Source organism: Crinia signifera, chromosome 6 (assembly GCF_055691185.1).
Source record: "Crinia signifera chromosome 6, ASM5569118v1, whole genome shotgun sequence".
NCBI lineage: Eukaryota > Metazoa > Chordata > Amphibia > Anura > Myobatrachidae > Crinia > Crinia signifera.
The window spans coordinates 290,345,475-290,362,441 of NC_139222.1; the positions used below are offsets into that span (position 1 = coordinate 290,345,475).

General features: G+C 47.4%; 1 protein-coding gene across 1 annotated transcript in view; it reads right to left on the bottom strand.

The window, feature by feature from the left end:
* The window catches only part of LOC146009483 (alpha-2-macroglobulin-like protein 1), a 196,413-nt gene that overhangs the window by 149,386 nt on the left and 30,060 nt on the right, over nt 1-16,967 (bottom strand). The window contains exons 2-6 of the mRNA XM_083149909.1: nt 13,960-14,035; nt 12,232-12,415; nt 10,533-10,698; nt 7,247-7,299; nt 937-957 (exon numbers count right to left, since the gene is read on the bottom strand). Of these exons, the coding sequence (XP_083006035.1) occupies nt 937-957; nt 7,247-7,299; nt 10,533-10,698; nt 12,232-12,415; nt 13,960-14,035 (500 nt within the window). The remainder of the gene's footprint in view (nt 1-936; nt 958-7,246; nt 7,300-10,532; nt 10,699-12,231; nt 12,416-13,959; nt 14,036-16,967) is intronic.

A 16,967-nucleotide genomic window follows, 5' to 3' on the forward strand; every position in this document is an offset into this window, starting at 1 on the left:
CACACTAGCACTGGCCCTGCCCGCACCCTAACCCTGTCCTTCCACAGCCTAACCCTCCCCGCTCTGCAGCTTAAACCTGCCTCCCCCTAGCAGCCTAACCCTAACCATCCCCTGCATACTGACATTCATAATATTGACACTGAAGATATTGGTGTCAGGATTCTGATGGGTGCCGGGATTATGTTGTCGGTCTGCTGACAGCCGGCTTTCAAAACATTGGGATTCCAACTACATCCCGGCTAACACAATCGTCTGCGAACTTGCAGCTTTATAATGAGGCTTACGCAATAGCCTGCAGGACTGCTGATTTATAACGTGACCGGCTATGAGGCTTATGCGATAACCTGCAGGACTGCCACTTTATAACGTGACCGGCTATGAGGCTTATGCAATAACCTGCAGGACTGCCGCTTTATAACGTGACCGGCTATGAGGCTTATGCGATAACCTGCAGGACTGCCGCTTTATAACGTGACCGGCTATGAGGCTTATGCGATAACCTGCAGGACTGCCGCTTTATAACGTGACAGGCTATGAGGCTTATGCGATAACCTGCAGGACTGCTGCTTTATAACGTGACCGGCTATGAGGCTAATGTGATAACCTGCAGGACTGCCACTTTATAACGTGACTGTAGCTTTATAACTATGACATACTGTGCTGACCATTATCTCCCAGTTTGTACATTTTATGTATGGTCAGAATGGGCTTTTTACTGCTTGTGCGTCATATGAATGGGTAATAAATTGTATACTGCTTTGTCTCTAATGGGAAACTCAGAGAGAACCCATCGGCTGGTTATAGAGAAGGGTTAGTTACTATCTATTAGCTAAGGGATCTCATCCATTCTGTTACGATCTGAAATATAAATATACAAAAATCTCTAAATAATTGTGGCAATAATCTTATTAGTAAAAGTATAAAGCGCTCACTCACCTGTATCTCCACCAGCGGGTACTGTGGGGGCAAAGAGACAAAAATAATTATAATACAGTATATGCATAAGGTGCATTCAGTACTACAAGCAAGGCCAGACTAGGAGCCACTCAGCCTGGGGCTGAAAATAACCAAGGGCCTGTCAGAGTAGGTGTGGCCAGTGATGTGTGGGTGTGGCCAGTGATGTGTGGGTGTTGTTAATGCTGTGTAGGTGTGACCAGTGCTGGGGTGTATGGGTGTATTCCCTGTATGTGTGGCAACTGCTGTGTGGGTGTGGCCAGCGCCATGTGGGTGTGGCCAGTGATGTGTTGTGGTACTGTGAAACAAATACTCTCGGTACCAGAATTCAGAAATGTTAGTAATCCTGCTGTAGACTTTCATTGTTTTCTATCTGTAGGTTGTTCTTTCTTCCCCATACACACTTGAAGTGGTCATGGTCCCTGTGACGACCCCAGGCTCATAATGTGCATTACTTTTGCCTCATGTATTTTCCGCCTTGAGAAAGGCGGAGTTTACAGCTTTGCACGGGTCCCGGGGCCACACACGATTCTGCGATCACACAGAAAACACGCAATAGCAAGGTCCAACGGAACCTTTATTACATAGAGACTAAATAAACATGTAAACCGTAACCACACTATGTACATCTATATACAGGTAGCATTAACATTAAACACAGTTATGAATAGACCAATATGACTAGAACCACACAAAGCAAGAACCCCTGCCCCAATACCGGGAATATCCACCTCAGGGAATACTTGCGTCTGCTGGATGTTGGTTGCTGGGAGGGCGATGATGGTGTCCTGCTGATCTTGGCCTGCGCCAATCACTACTCCTGGGAGTAGGGCACCCTGGAAAAGTCACCCAGCTCCTGCTGGCACACTTAAGCCAGGCACCTGTGATGCTCTGGTGGGGGCAGTATGCTTGGCTGTGTCCCCATCTACCAGCACCAGGCGGACAGGCTTGGTTCCTGGCAGCCGCCTCTCTCTGCAGTCTCTCAAACTCCACAAAAACCCCCACCCCTGGTGCGTGCCCTCTTCAAAACTTCCATCCTCCCAGAATGCTCCGCTCCCCTGGTGACCTCACGGAGTGTCCTGATTGGAGGGATTTCAATCCTGCTCTTTAGAAGGTGTCTCAGAGCTATGTGGAGACCCCCTGTGGTTTTGGAGACATGTAGTCTGCAATGACTGCCCTTAGAACAAAGGCCAGGTAATTATGCTGATAAGGAAAATGTCCACTTTGGGATTGTATAATGAGCCATGTTAACCCCTTGTAGTCATTTGTGATGTCACAGCCCCCTCAGCTGATTGCTGCTTCCTGTGCAGGGGGGTTGTGAGCGCAGGGGGAGAGGGGGGGTCAGTCCTGGCTTTCCCATGTATCACTCACACACTGGATGGCAGGAAATTGCACACATGCAATAAACAGTACATTACGGAGACAGACATCTATCAGTCTCAGGGGTATATGCCCTGATAGGCACAACACTTATAAGAACAAGGGACTACTTCCCGAAACAACTGGTATCCAATAAAGTCACATTCTATTACTATAGAACACACAGTCCTGTGGACAGCTCCATTAGTGCGAGAGGCACAGCTCCCAGGAGGCTGCAGTCCATGAATTCAGCTAAGAGGGTGTCCGTGTCTCTGGGCTGCATTTAGGAATTTTGGGGTGTCTACCCCCTCATGATCCAGGTGCGGGGGTGCCCAAATGATGGTTCATGACACACCTCCCCCTTTCTAAATCCGGTCAGAGGGGCTAGCTCCGCGATCGGAGCCAGTCAGGATGACCGGGCCCAGAGATCGCATGCGGGCATGGTCCCGCTCATCCTGTCGGGACAACCCACAACCCTTTGGGTGTTCCTTTTTCCTCTTGGGTTTGGCGAATCGTCCCAGGGGCTGCGGGTCAGGTATAACCACTACCCCTGTGGCCTGGGCCGACATCACCCCTTTCCCGCCTGGGTCACCCCAAGGTGTGCATATGTTACCCTTGGGGAGGACCGGCTCCTGTTCCGGGTGAGTGGGGTCTGAGGTCAGCAGTTTACCATTTGTAACACACCTTCCCGCATCCCCGTGACCGGGTTTTCCCCTATCATGTGGAAAGCTTTCCTCCTCGCCTTCCCTTTTGGTTGTTCCTCCTCCCTCCGCCTCTGGCGCAACTGGGAGGGGCCTGATCTGCGCACTCAGACCAGCATCATGGAACCTGGCCGCTCTCAACAACAGTGCTGATGTTGGCTGTAGAGGAGTGGTGGGTACCGACAATGTTCCTCCCTCCAACGCCTTCACATCCACCCCACTTGGGTCGGAAACCTCCCCCAGCCCCGGAAACTGCTGGGCCTCCACTGGGCAACCTTCCATCCCTGTCTGTTCATCCACCTCGCAGGGCTTCCGCACACTCTGCCCCCACCTGCCCCTAGCAATAGGCAGTGGCCCAGGGAATTCTCCTCCACCCCATGGCTGCAGAAGAGCAGGGGGTATCCGCAATCCTTCTCCTGCTCTTCCCTCAAAAGCTTCCCCCTTTGGGTCGAACACCTCCCCCAGCCCTTGGAACAACAACTGCTGGGCCTCCCCTGGGCAAACTTCCATCTTCCCCAGGGTGCACTGCTTCCGCAGCTTGGCTATGAGAGGGACTGGTGGGGTGGCATTGTACGGCAGCACTGCTGGCATCTCCCACACAGCCCCAGGTGCAAACTCACATTCTCTTGCTCGTGCCATGCTGGGTGGTGAGGTGTCTTCCTCTGAGGCGCAGAGGGGTGATGAGCTATGCCTCTGACCATCCCCTCCATGTTTGCTTGCTTGGCTGCCTGTTGGCTGCAGCGGCTCCCCGGGCACATAATTACAGTCAGTCACTCTTGCAGGGGACTCATAGAAGCGCTGCACCCCAGCCTCTACTCCCTGCTCTGGCACCCCAGTCACATACCTGCCTTTTGACTTCAGATCCTCCTGGCTCTGATGGCTAAGTGGGAACAGTCCTGGATAATCCTCCTGGGGTGGTAGAGTGGCAGAGCGCACCCCAGACACACTTCCTTCCATCTCCCCCTTCTGAATATGCTGGGGCTCCTGGGGCCAGATGCCCTCATTCGCTGGGCCGCTGGTGGTCCTGTAAGGGAGAATTACTGCCCCCTCGGCTGGGGCACAATCATTGCAGACCCCCTGGCCGCTAGTTTCAAAGTCTCCATCTCCCACATCTGCAAAAGGGAAGATGTACTGCCATTCTTCCTGGGGTGCCATTTTTGGGTGCACCCCCATCCTTTGGCTAGCTGCTTGGAGCAGTGGCTGACCACTGCTTTGTACCTCCTGTGGCGAGGACTCAGCAATCACAGTCCCAGCCTCCGAGATCTGCTCTGCTCTGGGGCTATTCTCTGGGGCAGCCCCTGCACTGTATACTGGCACTGCTCCATCTATCACGGGCTCCGTGTGCACCAGTCCATCATCACCATGTGGGGCCACAGTGCCCAGCTCCGCCACACTACTTGGCACAATGCAGGGGGAATAAATATCCTCTTCCCGATATCCATCTGCCACAATCACAGTCCATGATGTTAGGGCTCCTTTAGAGTCCGGGGTCCCTGGTGCGATATCACAGGGACACTCCACAGCTAGTTCCTCATTTCCCAACTCACTGAATGGGAACAGTTCTGTGATTTCTCCCTGTGTCAGTGGGGAATCTAGTTCTGTGGCTCTCTGAGGATGCATGAGCCGCAGCAGCCGCTGTTCCTCTGCCTCCCCCCGCTGACACTGGTCCAGCCACTCTGGAGAATTCAGCTGCCCCTGTGCCAGGGCGACCCTCTCTGCATTATCATAACAGTGCAGGAGACACTGCAACTGCTCCTGGACACTTCTCAGTTCTCCTGGACACAGGACCCAGTTCCTATACACGCTGAATGCATGTAGCGGGTCCTCTTGTTGCTCGTACACCCATCGGATAAGAGTGCAGTGTGAGCGGCCTTCGGGGGGTGTGCTGCATCGTAGCCTCCATTCGTCAGTTAGGTCCTCCAGACTCATTCTCGCTAATGGAGCTCCAGATTCTGCAGGCCACAGATCCTCCGCCTCCCCCCCTGGGATCTCGGTAGTGGACCCCTCGGTCATCCACCCCGGTGGCACCATCAACTCCTCCTCCCTTTGCGTTCTCTTCGCGGGCTCCTTCCCAGGAGCCGCTTTACCCGGTGCTGGCACGCTGGCCTCAGCGATCCGGCTTCTATGCATTAGCTGATGCGTGGCGTTACTTACTTCTGTGACAAAAGCCTTCCACGCCACCGTATGCAGCAGGTTCCCTGCAGCAGCCTCAAATACATACTGCTCAAATTCATCGGTCAGGTAAGCTGCTTTCTCCTCTGTAGTAGCTCCTGTCCACACATTAATCCACCGACATGCTGCTTCCCAATCATCCCAGAGGGGCTGCATCCTTTCGGCTGGACTGCTCAGGTCCCACTCCTCGGCCAGACGCCTCCATGACGATTCCTCATCTATGAGCCTCACTGCTCTGGGTGACTGTGGGCACCTCTTGCCTCTCTTTAGACGTTTCTGTCCTTTTCCTGGCCCCATTCTCAAAACGTGCTGCACTAGTAGGGCTTGGCCAGCGTCACTTGCTGAACCCCCTCACTTCAGCTTCCGTTTCTGGGCCACGGCACACTCCACCGTTCCCACGCTTGCAGGGAAAGTCCCCTGGACAAGCAGGCACTTAAGCGGAATTCTTCCCTCGCTTAATGCCCTCGCACAGGAACCTTTTTCTTCCTCCCCGGTGTTCCAGCTAGGTTTATAAGAGCTCTGCTCTGTGTGGTTCTATACTACTGGGTTACGGACTATTGCGCCTTTAGAGCTTGGCCGCATACCGATACGGACCCCTGGCTCTGCCCGGACGTCGGGCCTGTGTGATCCCCACTGCTTGCCACCAATTGTGACGACCCCAGGCTCATAATGTGCATTACTTTTGCCTCATGTATTTTCCGCCTTGAGAAAGGCGGAGTTTACAGCTTTGCACGGGTCCCGGGGCCACACACGATTCTGCGATCACACAGAAAACACGCAATAGCAAGGTCCAACGGAACCTTTATTACATAGAGACTAAATAAACATGTAAACCGTAACCACACTATGTACATCTATATACAGGTAGCATTAACATTAAACACAGTTATGAATAGACCAATATGACTAGAACCACACAAAGCAAGAACCCCTGCCCCAATACCGGGAATATCCACCTCAGGGAATACTTGCGTCTGCTGGATGTTGGTTGCTGGGAGGGCGATGATGGTGTCCTGCTGATCTTGGCCTGCGCCAATCACTACTCCTGGGAGTAGGGCACCCTGGAAAAGTCACCCAGCTCCTGCTGGCACACTTAAGCCAGGCACCTGTGATGCTCTGGTGGGGGCAGTATGCTTGGCTGTGTCCCCATCTACCAGCACCAGGCGGACAGGCTTGGTTCCTGGCAGCCGCCTCTCTCTGCAGTCTCTCAAACTCCACAAAAACCCCCACCCCTGGTGCGTGCCCTCTTCAAAACTTCCATCCTCCCAGAATGCTCCGCTCCCCTGGTGACCTCACGGAGTGTCCTGATTGGAGGGATTTCAATCCTGCTCTTTAGAAGGTGTCTCAGAGCTATGTGGAGACCCCCTGTGGTTTTGGAGACATGTAGTCTGCAATGACTGCCCTTAGAACAAAGGCCAGGTAATTATGCTGATAAGGAAAATGTCCACTTTGGGATTGTATAATGAGCCATGTTAACCCCTTGTAGTCATTTGTGATGTCACAGCCCCCTCAGCTGATTGCTGCTTCCTGTGCAGGGGGGTTGTGAGCGCAGGGGGAGAGGGGGGGTCAGTCCTGGCTTTCCCATGTATCACTCACACACTGGATGGCAGGAAATTGCACACATGCAATAAACAGTACATTACGGAGACAGACATCTATCAGTCTCAGGGATATATGCCCTGATAGGCACAACACTTATAAGAACAAGGGACTACTTCCCGAAACAACTGGTATCCAATAAAGTCACATTCTATTACTATAGAACACACAGTCCTGTGGACAGCTCCATTAGTGCGAGAGGCACGGCTCCCAGGAGGTTGCAGTCCATGAATTCAGCTAAGAGGGTGTCCGTGTCTCTGGGCTGCATTTAGGAATTTTGGGGTGTCTACCCCCTCATGATCCAGGTGCGGGGGTGCCCAAATGATGGTTCATGACAGTCCCCAGTACAGAGGACTTACAGACAGGGTTTTCCTCTAGTATGTGGTATGCAGATGTATTGCGCTCCACTCTTCATACCCACCCCCCCACCATCATGTTACAATATGATATACAGTACTTACTTTTTCATTGGATACTTCCATGTCCTGATCCACAGTTACCACACGGAACATGACTAAGGGGAGACAGAATTATTAGTACAAAGTATCAGAAATCAGACAGCATGAAACAGGAGAGGCTGCCAGTCAGCACGGTATATCCTGGGAACACTACGTAATGTATATGCCCCGTATTGCCTACACCCTGAGGGGGAGATTTAATAAGGAGCTGTATTGTATTCATGTCATAGAAAGCTGTGCATGTATTACACCACATGGTGAAAACCCTGCAAGAGCTCATAGCAACTCAATGTCAGGTCTGCTCCTCTAGGGGGCCCTTACTACTGATTGGGCCCCTTAACTCAGGGATGAGCAATGGTGAATTGCACTGGGTCCTCCCTGAAGTCAGGTGGGAAAGAGGGGATAGATAGATTGCTCATCTGAGCTGCAGACCTTTGTTTCTCTGCATCCTCCACTTAGCAGAAAACAAAAAATAGCAGCGCTTACAAATTAATATGAGGGATTGTCTATTATTATAAAGAATCATAAAATATTTATTAGCATAAAAACTATAAATGAAAATGACATTAATAAATGTGGCTGTTTTTGAAAATATATAGGGCGGCAGGCTTCAGTTCGTATGTATTGCAACTTCATTGTGTCCTTGCATGTCAGCCCGGAGCGGCGAGGGCATCGTCATCCAGTCCATCAGATCTTCCTCCAGTGGGATGGTTTCAAATGATCATGTTCTTCTACAGCACCGTGTAATCCTGAGGACATTGGACCCTATGAACCCTCCAGTGGTGAGACTAACCTTATCATTCCCACAAGTGGAACTTACCATCTATTACAGAGCATAATAAAACAGCCCCATTTATTAATGTCATATTCATTTATTGTTTTTATGCTAGTATGGTAAATATTTCTTTATAAGTCTTTATAAAAATAGACAATCCCACATATTAATTTGTAAGCGCTGCTATTTTTGTTTTATACAATCTGTATATCATTGTCTGAAGGGTCTGACTAACCCCTTCCCCTGCCGGCTGCTTAGAGAAGCAGAACATTTTAGCACCCTGAATTTCTGTACCTTTGGTAAATTGTTTCTACCTCCACCACTTACTGTATCTGATATCTGACTTCATTATACAAGTTTCATGTTTATTCTCCATTCTACTTCATTCTATTGTGGGGCACACGGTGCCACAGGGCCGGCCTTAGGCATAGGCAAACTAGGCAATTGCCTAGGGCATTTGGAATGCCTAGGGGCATCAGCAGCTTCTGCTGATTAAAATGATATGCAGCATGCCTATATTCTGTGTGTGAGTGAGGCTGTATTTGCATATGAAATAGTGTATTCATGAAAATCACTGTAACATAGCATTCCGTATGCAGGTACAGCCACAGTCGCACATAAAATATAGGCATGCCCCATATCATTGTAATCATCGGAAGCTCCTTGTGTGTCCTGGTCACATAACAATGCAAATAAGACGAATTTTCAGCAAAAAATGCACCCAACGTTACGTTAGCAGAACTGGCCAGGAGCTGCATGGCCTATTGAGACAAGATGTATGCAGAAACATCTGTATCCAAGCAGAGGCAGAGGTTACAGTGTTAGTGGCTGTGTGAGTGCTGTCTGTGGGTGGGTTGGTTGTGCAATAGTGTTCGCATAAGTGTAAGGGGCATTATGTGTGTCATGTATAAATGCATTAATAATGTGCGACATATGTGTAACAGGCATTATGTGTGTCATGTGTATAAGGGCATTAATAATGTGCAACATATGTGTAAGGGGCATTATGTGTGTCATTATGTGTATGAAGGGCATTAATAAAGGTTGGCATAATGTGTAAGGGGCATTATGGTTATAAGGACATTAATAAGGGGCATTACTGTGTGGTATTATCAGGGGTGCCGAGAGAAAGGGGTAGGGGGTACAAATTACCCAGGCCAAAGTCTGATGGGAGGGCCCAGTGGGGGCCCCGGCCCCTTCCCCTTAATCAGCTCTTCTGCTCTGCCCAGCACACACTGCTTTGTGCTGGGTTGCAGTGTGGCCATGGAGGTGGTTAAAATACACTATTTTCTCAGGATTTTTTTCTAAGGGTATAATGTGAATAATGTGAGGAGTAATGTATATAACTAGGTAAAGTGGTACTACAGTGCGATGTAACGTGAATAAAGGACACCATGCATGATATAATGTGAATAAAGATGCACTACTGTGTGGCATAATTTGAACTGGGGGTAAAATTGTGTGGCCATGCCCCTTCCCAGCAAGAACACACCCCTGTTTGGGCTGCACACCAAATGTGTGCACTGTTTCTATTTAAAATATTGCGGGTAGGAGCACCAAAATGATGACTTCTATGATGAGGGTTGATGGTGCTGGGAAAGGGGAGCAGAGTCAGAGGCGGAACTAGTGGTGGTGCTAGGGGGCACCAGCCAAAATCTTGCCTAGGGCATCATTTAGGCTAGGGCCGGCTCTGCGGTGCCAGGATCCCCAATTGTTTCCCTGCACCAGAACTGAGGTCTCATGTAAGGCCATGTTTATAATCATTAATATATTGCTCTAGGAAGAGGGTCTATTCTCTGTGCCAAAAGAGGTCTTTGGTAAAAAAGCCAAAAAGATTACCTGGATAATGCCTTTCCTATCTGTTTATATTTGAATACTGTATTCAAAGTGAACTAAATCAGTCATTATACTCCAACATACCATGCGATACACCCCAATTCGCCTCATGTCACTTTATTACTGCTTTTGCTGTTTTGTCACTTTGTTTTTATTTATCTTGTTTGGCGACTCTTTGTTAAACGTCACCCCCCCCCCCCCCCCCCCTCTTATATTTCTGCACCTCACTCTGCACTGAAAACCCAGAAAAAATATCTATTCATAGAAAATACTGAAGTCTTATTATACCTGAAATGATCCATGTTTTGTGAAGGCAATACAATATACTTATGTACAGTATCTGGGGTGAATTATAGTGAAATGCTATTAACAGTTTTTACATTTCAGAAATTGGTCTATTTAAAGATGATTTCTTGTGCATATGGTATTTTCTATGTCACCTTCTACATGGTATTAATTCTATAAGCAGAGTTCAAGCCATCACTCCTAATTTGTAACATGCCCTTGTCTCCAATCTTGATAATTATATCAGCCTTCTGTTGTAGTGACTTATAACTGCAGTCAGCTGGTTACAGGAGACATTCTCACTGGTGTAGAGATGCCATAAAACTAATAGTGTCCCCCGTGTAGGACCCCCACACACCTCTGTAGGACCCCACACACCTCTGCACTCCTCACCTTTTTGTCCTGGTTTATATTTGGGTTTGTCAGTTTGGATGAAAGTTCCAGTATTTTTCCTTCGGACAGTCAGAGATTTGGTGCTGAGCTGCACCTTGCTGCCTCCAACCTCATGTCCTTGTACCTCAATGTCTATGTCCTCAGTGGCCCCAGAAGGTTCCGGAACCTGGAGATGGGTCATTAATATTGTAATATTGTGGACTTTTTAGCTAATATCCAGACAAATAGAGAAACCTGGACACAGAGGTAATTTATGCATATGATGATTTACTAGTGCTGGTAGAACTCAGGGGTAAGGGATTTAATCAGGGGCTTCTCAAGGTACAGCTCAAATAAACTAATTTATTTATTTACAGTATCTTATATAGCGCATTAGATTTCGTTACAGCGTCTTATATAGCGCATTAGATTCCGTTACAGTATCTTATATAGCGCATTAGATTCCGTTACAGCGTCTTATATAGCGCAGCAGATTCCGTTACAGTGTCTTATATAGCGCAGCAGCTTCCGTTACAGTGTCTTATATAGCGCAGCAGATTCCGTTACAGTGTCTTATATAGCGCAGCAGATTCCGTTACAGCGTCTTATATAGCGCAGCAGATTCCGTTAGTGTCTTATATAGCGCAGCAGATTCCGTTACAGCGTCTTATATACAGGTTGAGTATCCCGTATCCAAAATGCTCGGGACCAGGAGAATTTTGGATAACGGATTATTCCGTATTTCGGAATATTTTAATATTTCAATTATGTATTTTGAAGTATCTTGCATGTATGCTGTATAAACACATAAAATACACACAAATATATTTTATTACCACATAAAATACACACAAATATATTTTTTTTGTTCAAAAAACAAGGTTTCAAAACATGAAACAAAATTTGTGTACTACCTCAGATATTGAATTTGAATGCCAAGCAATCATTTTCTTGCACATATATAGTGCCAGATACATATCATGTCCCCAGTGATGCTGTTACAAATGTCCCCAGTGAGTTTTTAGCAAAAAAAATAATTTTTTTTCACTTTCTGGAATGTATGGTTTTCGGAATAATTCGGATAACGGATGCTCGGATACGGGATACTCAACCTGTAGCGCATTAGATTCCGTTGCGCTTTACAATTGTAAACAGAGATCAAACAAACTGGGTAACAACAGACAAATTGATGTATCTTAAAAAGATGAGCAGATTTCTGTCAAATGTGTTACAAAAGCATAAAAGGGTGGTAACTCTGGCACAAACCTTGTGCCCATAGCCATCCCCCTAACGAGGGTATAATAATATATTGGAAGTTTTTTTTTTAATGTTAGTATTTAAGTAAACTCTGAATTTCTAAAAAAGTATCAATAATTCACTTCCTTGGCAGAACGTGGCTTTTTTTTTGTTTTATTTTTTTATTCTAATAACTAAACCTATAAACAGGAAGAAAACACTGCAATAATGTCATATAAGAAATTAATTAAATATAAATAGATAAAATAAGAAACTAAAGACATTTCCAATGTAATAAAGATAAAACCTGTATTACGGTGTAACTGTAAGTACCGGAAACTTTCCAGTATTCATGTAGATCCTACTCTATGGTTCATGGTTTCTCAGATTCTGTACCAATATACTGCTCATTATAACGTCTCTGGATGACAATAACTGATGTTTCATTTGTTTCTATAGAAATCAGCAAAGCTCATGAATTTACCTGGAAAGACTCGCACTGGAACCTCGGGCTGTTGGGCCGCATCGTATACAGAGTCTTGGAACCAGACTTGATCTTTAGATCCACAGATATATTAGTAAATCTATTGAGGTCACTGGGAGTGTGGATGCAGAAGGTCTCCTGCGATGGGTAATACAGGTCCGGTGGGATAATCACTGCAAAGTATCTAACATGGAAATGGGAATAAATGTCTCACTTCTGACACCAAAAGTCACCCCAAGTTTCAAGGTCAGTCAATGTCGAATTTACATTGCCCAATGAGAAGTCTCGTTACAAACAGAAAATCACACTCGCTTATTCACTCTCGTTTTTGCTTTTCCATGTTCTACCAGATTAACCATTTCACAGTAGCATGATGGGTACTTGTTTCGTTTCACGGCGGCAGCGTCTCAGTCGCAGCAGCAGGTAGGTAATATACTTTAATATTAATGCACCTGGAAACCCTCATAATATGGTGCCTCTGTGCTTTATAAATAAAGGTATTATTATAATAGTTACCAAAGCACAGAATTAGTCTGTGACTAGAGAATAGCTGGTATATGGTATATAACAGGGCTGGGCAATTGCGGCCCTCCAGATGTTGAGGAACTACACATCCCAGCATGCCTTGCATCAGTTTCAGCATGGCCACATAGCAAAACTAATGCAAAGCATCCTGGGATGTGTAGTTCCTCAACATCTGGAGGGCCGCAATTGCCCAGCCCTGGTATATAAGGTGATAAAGAGAGATAAACGTCCAGCCAATCACCTGCTAGCTGTCATGTTACAGGCTGTGTTTGTAAAAAAGTCAGTAAGGAGCTGATTGGCTGGACGTTTATCTCTCCTTATCACCCTTGCATTTATCTCTTGTTAAGGCTTAATACATCTGCCCCATATAGTGCCTAGTTTTATATGCAATAGGTGGACTGTGAGTATCCGGTGCACAGCGAGCAGATTTCCTATTGACTGTCGACCTTAACATTCGCCCGCTATTAAGTGTTGCCCATTTGCAAAGGTTGGCATGTGATCACCCCATGGCGCTGTCAGCGCTGCTTAGATATAACAGTTCCGTCCTTTGGCCCTTGGAGCCAGTGCCGGACTGGCCATCTGGCACTTCTGGCAAATGCCAGAGGGGCCGATGGCCAAGTGGGGTGATTTCTTCTTGCAAGGTGGAGGCTCCTCCTCCCATTCGGTGCACAGAGAGAGCCATTGCACTCCCGGTGGCTCTTTCTGTGCGCCGCTGAGGTCCAGGAGAGAGGGGGGCATCAGACACCGCTATTTCCCTCTCTCCCGCATTCACATGCCCGGCGTGTGCATGCACGCGACAACATGCACAAATGCCAGGGCAGATTCGACGGCCCAGTCCGTCGCTGCTTGGAGCTATGGGGGAGCGGTGCTAACATGCGCATGCAGCTATGGAGGAGGGGTGCTAACATGCAGCTATGGAGGAGGGGTGCTAACATGCGCATGCAGCTATGGAGGAGGGGTGCTAACATGCGCATGCAGCTATGGAGGAGGGGTGCTAACATGCGCATGCAGCTATGGAGGAGGGGTGCTAACATGCTCATGCAGCTATGTGGGGGATGCATGGGGGATGCAGTGGGGGATGCAGAGGTAACCTCCATGTTTGGAATAGTTCATAATGAGATTGAATTTCACTGGTTAGGTGAAGAAGAACAGTGGTAATTAGTGGTTCACAGTATGTGGGACCCAGAGATTGTCAGTACTTACGGTATTCTGTCACTCAGAGCCAGCGTCACCTCCAGGGACAGTAACAGACATAGGGCCCGCATCACGGGGCCTGGACCTGGGGACAGACAGAGATTGGGGTCACACTCACATTCTGGTGCTTCTTTCTGTTGTCTGGAGAACTCATTACACTTATTATTATGTAATAGATCCTAACTCATCCTAACCTTCTCTTTATGCTCACTGCTCCCCCTTCTGTGTCACCCCTGTCTGTCTGCCCCTCCCCTTCTGTGTCACCCGTATGTCTGCGCCTCCCCTTCTGTGTCACTCCTGTCTAACCCTCCCCTTCTGTGTCACTCGTCTGTCTGCCCCTCCCCTTCTGTGTCCCCCCTGTCTGTCTGCCCCTCCCCTTCTGTGTCACTCCTGTCTAACCCTCCCCTTCTGTGTCACCCGTCTGTCTGCCCCTCCCCTTCTGTGTCACCCCTGTCTGTCTGCCCCTCCCCTTCTGTGTCACTCCTGTCTTTCTAACCCTCCCCTTCTGTGTCATCCCTGTCTGTCTGCCCCTACTCTTCTGTGTCACCCCTGTCTGTCTGCCCCTCCCCTTCTGTGTCCCCCCTGTCTATCTAACCCTCCCCATTGGAATGTAAGCTCTCACGAGCAGGGCCCTTTCTCCTCATGTGCCTTTCTTCTTTTTTGATTGCAGCAGTGTCCTGTCCCCTGATGCAACTATCCATATTTACCATGTACTTGTCCTAAACTGTCTTGTACTGTAATTCGTTATCTGTGTTTTTGCTCATTTGTGTATTGTCAGGCGCTGCGGAACCTTTGTGGCGCCATATAAATAAACGATAATAATAATAGATGAGACAATGCTATCCTTACATACCGTGTTTCCCTCATAATAAGTCTTTTTTTTTTTTTCAGTCAAAAAACACCATTGTGCTTATTTTTGGGATAGGTTTTTTTTTAATTACCATTGACAGCAATTTCAATAAACAGGTAAGTGTGAATCAGAAAATCTACCTTTATTATAAAAATGGGCATGTCATCTTCTTCTTCAACAACATTATCATGAGTGTCCATACCCCGAATTCCGCACGCCAGCGTAATTAGAAGAAAACAAGGGTAGTGTGCGCGCTGACTGTGAGAGAGTGAGACTGCAGCTGTAATTGGATGTCACTGTTAAATCTTTAACAGCGGCAGCGGCACCCATTTCATGTGGGGGCGGAGCTGAAAGCAATGTAGTGTAGCGCAGGGACTGGGCAAAATGGGGATTTAGCTAGTTCTTAATTTCGGGTTAGGGCTTATTTTGGACTGTTCTGCAGAAGTATGGGTAGGTCTTATTATCGGGGAAACAGGGTAGTATAAACCTGTAGCCTGTCTGTCTGTCATAACACGATAATCTCGAACACCGCTGGATGAATCTTCTGCAGTTTGCACCATTATGTACTATTAGGTAGAGCAGGTCTCCTTTTTTTTTTTTTTTTTTGACTTTCAACATTATACTGTAACTTTTTTTTTTTGTTTTATACTTCTTATTGAAAGTTTTTATTTGCAGTACAAATAGTTTAATATTCGGTACAGAAACATAAGGGTATGCAATACGAATAATTGGACAGTATCCCACATCAGTTCAAAAAGAAAAACTGAGATTATTATCATTATTATTATAATTTTATTTATAAGGCGCCACAAGTGTTTGGCAGCGCCGTACAAAGCAACAATAAAGGAGACAAAACTTGGCATAACATAGAATAATAACAAAAATAAAGTACAAATAAAGAGCGCCACAGATCAATACACAATCGCTGGCGACTGAAATCTAAGCCTATGATGCTCCAGACCTGTGGCGGGGGGCACTGATGAAGAAATTATACTTACTGACATATATCTTGTGACATGTGACATATACGATGCAGAATTATTCAAGGTGTTCATATCTAACCATCTAATATATGTATCCCCCAAACAGAATATGAGACGTTATCTCCAAAGAGATATCAGTACTTCTGGCCTGAATCAGAGCCCCCGGGGCAAGAGGGTAGAAAACAGCCCGGTCCAAAATGAGATCTGTATAAGTAGCTTTGTTTACAATCCAGTCACTGATATACCTGAAGCTGACAAGTATCTGTCCAAATCAGGGAATCCAAACCCACCTTCCGACCTCAATGTTTGAAGCTTCGGTTTGGCGATTCTAGGGCGTTTGTTCTGCCACACGAAATTAGAAAACAGCGCTTCAAGGCAGGAAATATCCGATCTGTGCAATGCTATGGGGAGCATCTGCATATAATAGAAGATTATCGGGAAGATAATTGAGCTAATAACAGCTAGACGGCCTAGTAGAGAAATGGGGAGATCCTTCCAAACTTCTAATTTCCTGGCTATTTTTTATATAGCTTGTGAGAAATGAAGGGAATACAGCCTGGAGAGATTAGCACTAATCTGGACTCCGAGATAGTTTAAGTGAGAACTAGTAAGAGTAAAGGGAATATCTAGATGTTTCCATGAGTTTGGCTCAATATTGCCTAGAAGCAGAATCTCAGACGTACACCCCTTTTACACCAAAAATCCCGGCATTTGGAAGAAGGATCCAAGCCGGGTCGGATCCGGGATTTACTCCATTTACACTGTGGTGCCCACCCGCAGTGCAGACGTAGGCGGCACTTGGAGATGACATCATCTCCAAGCGCCGGGACTGCGGTGATCCCAGTAGCCCAGCAGCCCAGCACCAAGGTAAGCTGCTGGGATACCCCCAGCCCCCGTGCACCCCCCCCCCAGCCATCGTCCGGGAGGTGAATGTATGCCGAACACAGGCATCCATTCACCTCTTCCGCTGTCGCCGCTGCTGTCTGCAGAGTATTACAGACAGCAGCGCAGGCTGTCTGTTGCCCCCCGTCCAACCTGCGGATGCTGCGGTCCACAGGTTGTACGTCCCCCATTGATGTAAATGTGAGCCGGGTCATCCGACCTGGCGTACCCATTTACACCGCCCTCTACCCAGTTCCTAGCCATGTTCTACCCAGGTCAGGACCTGGGTAGAAGTCCCGTGT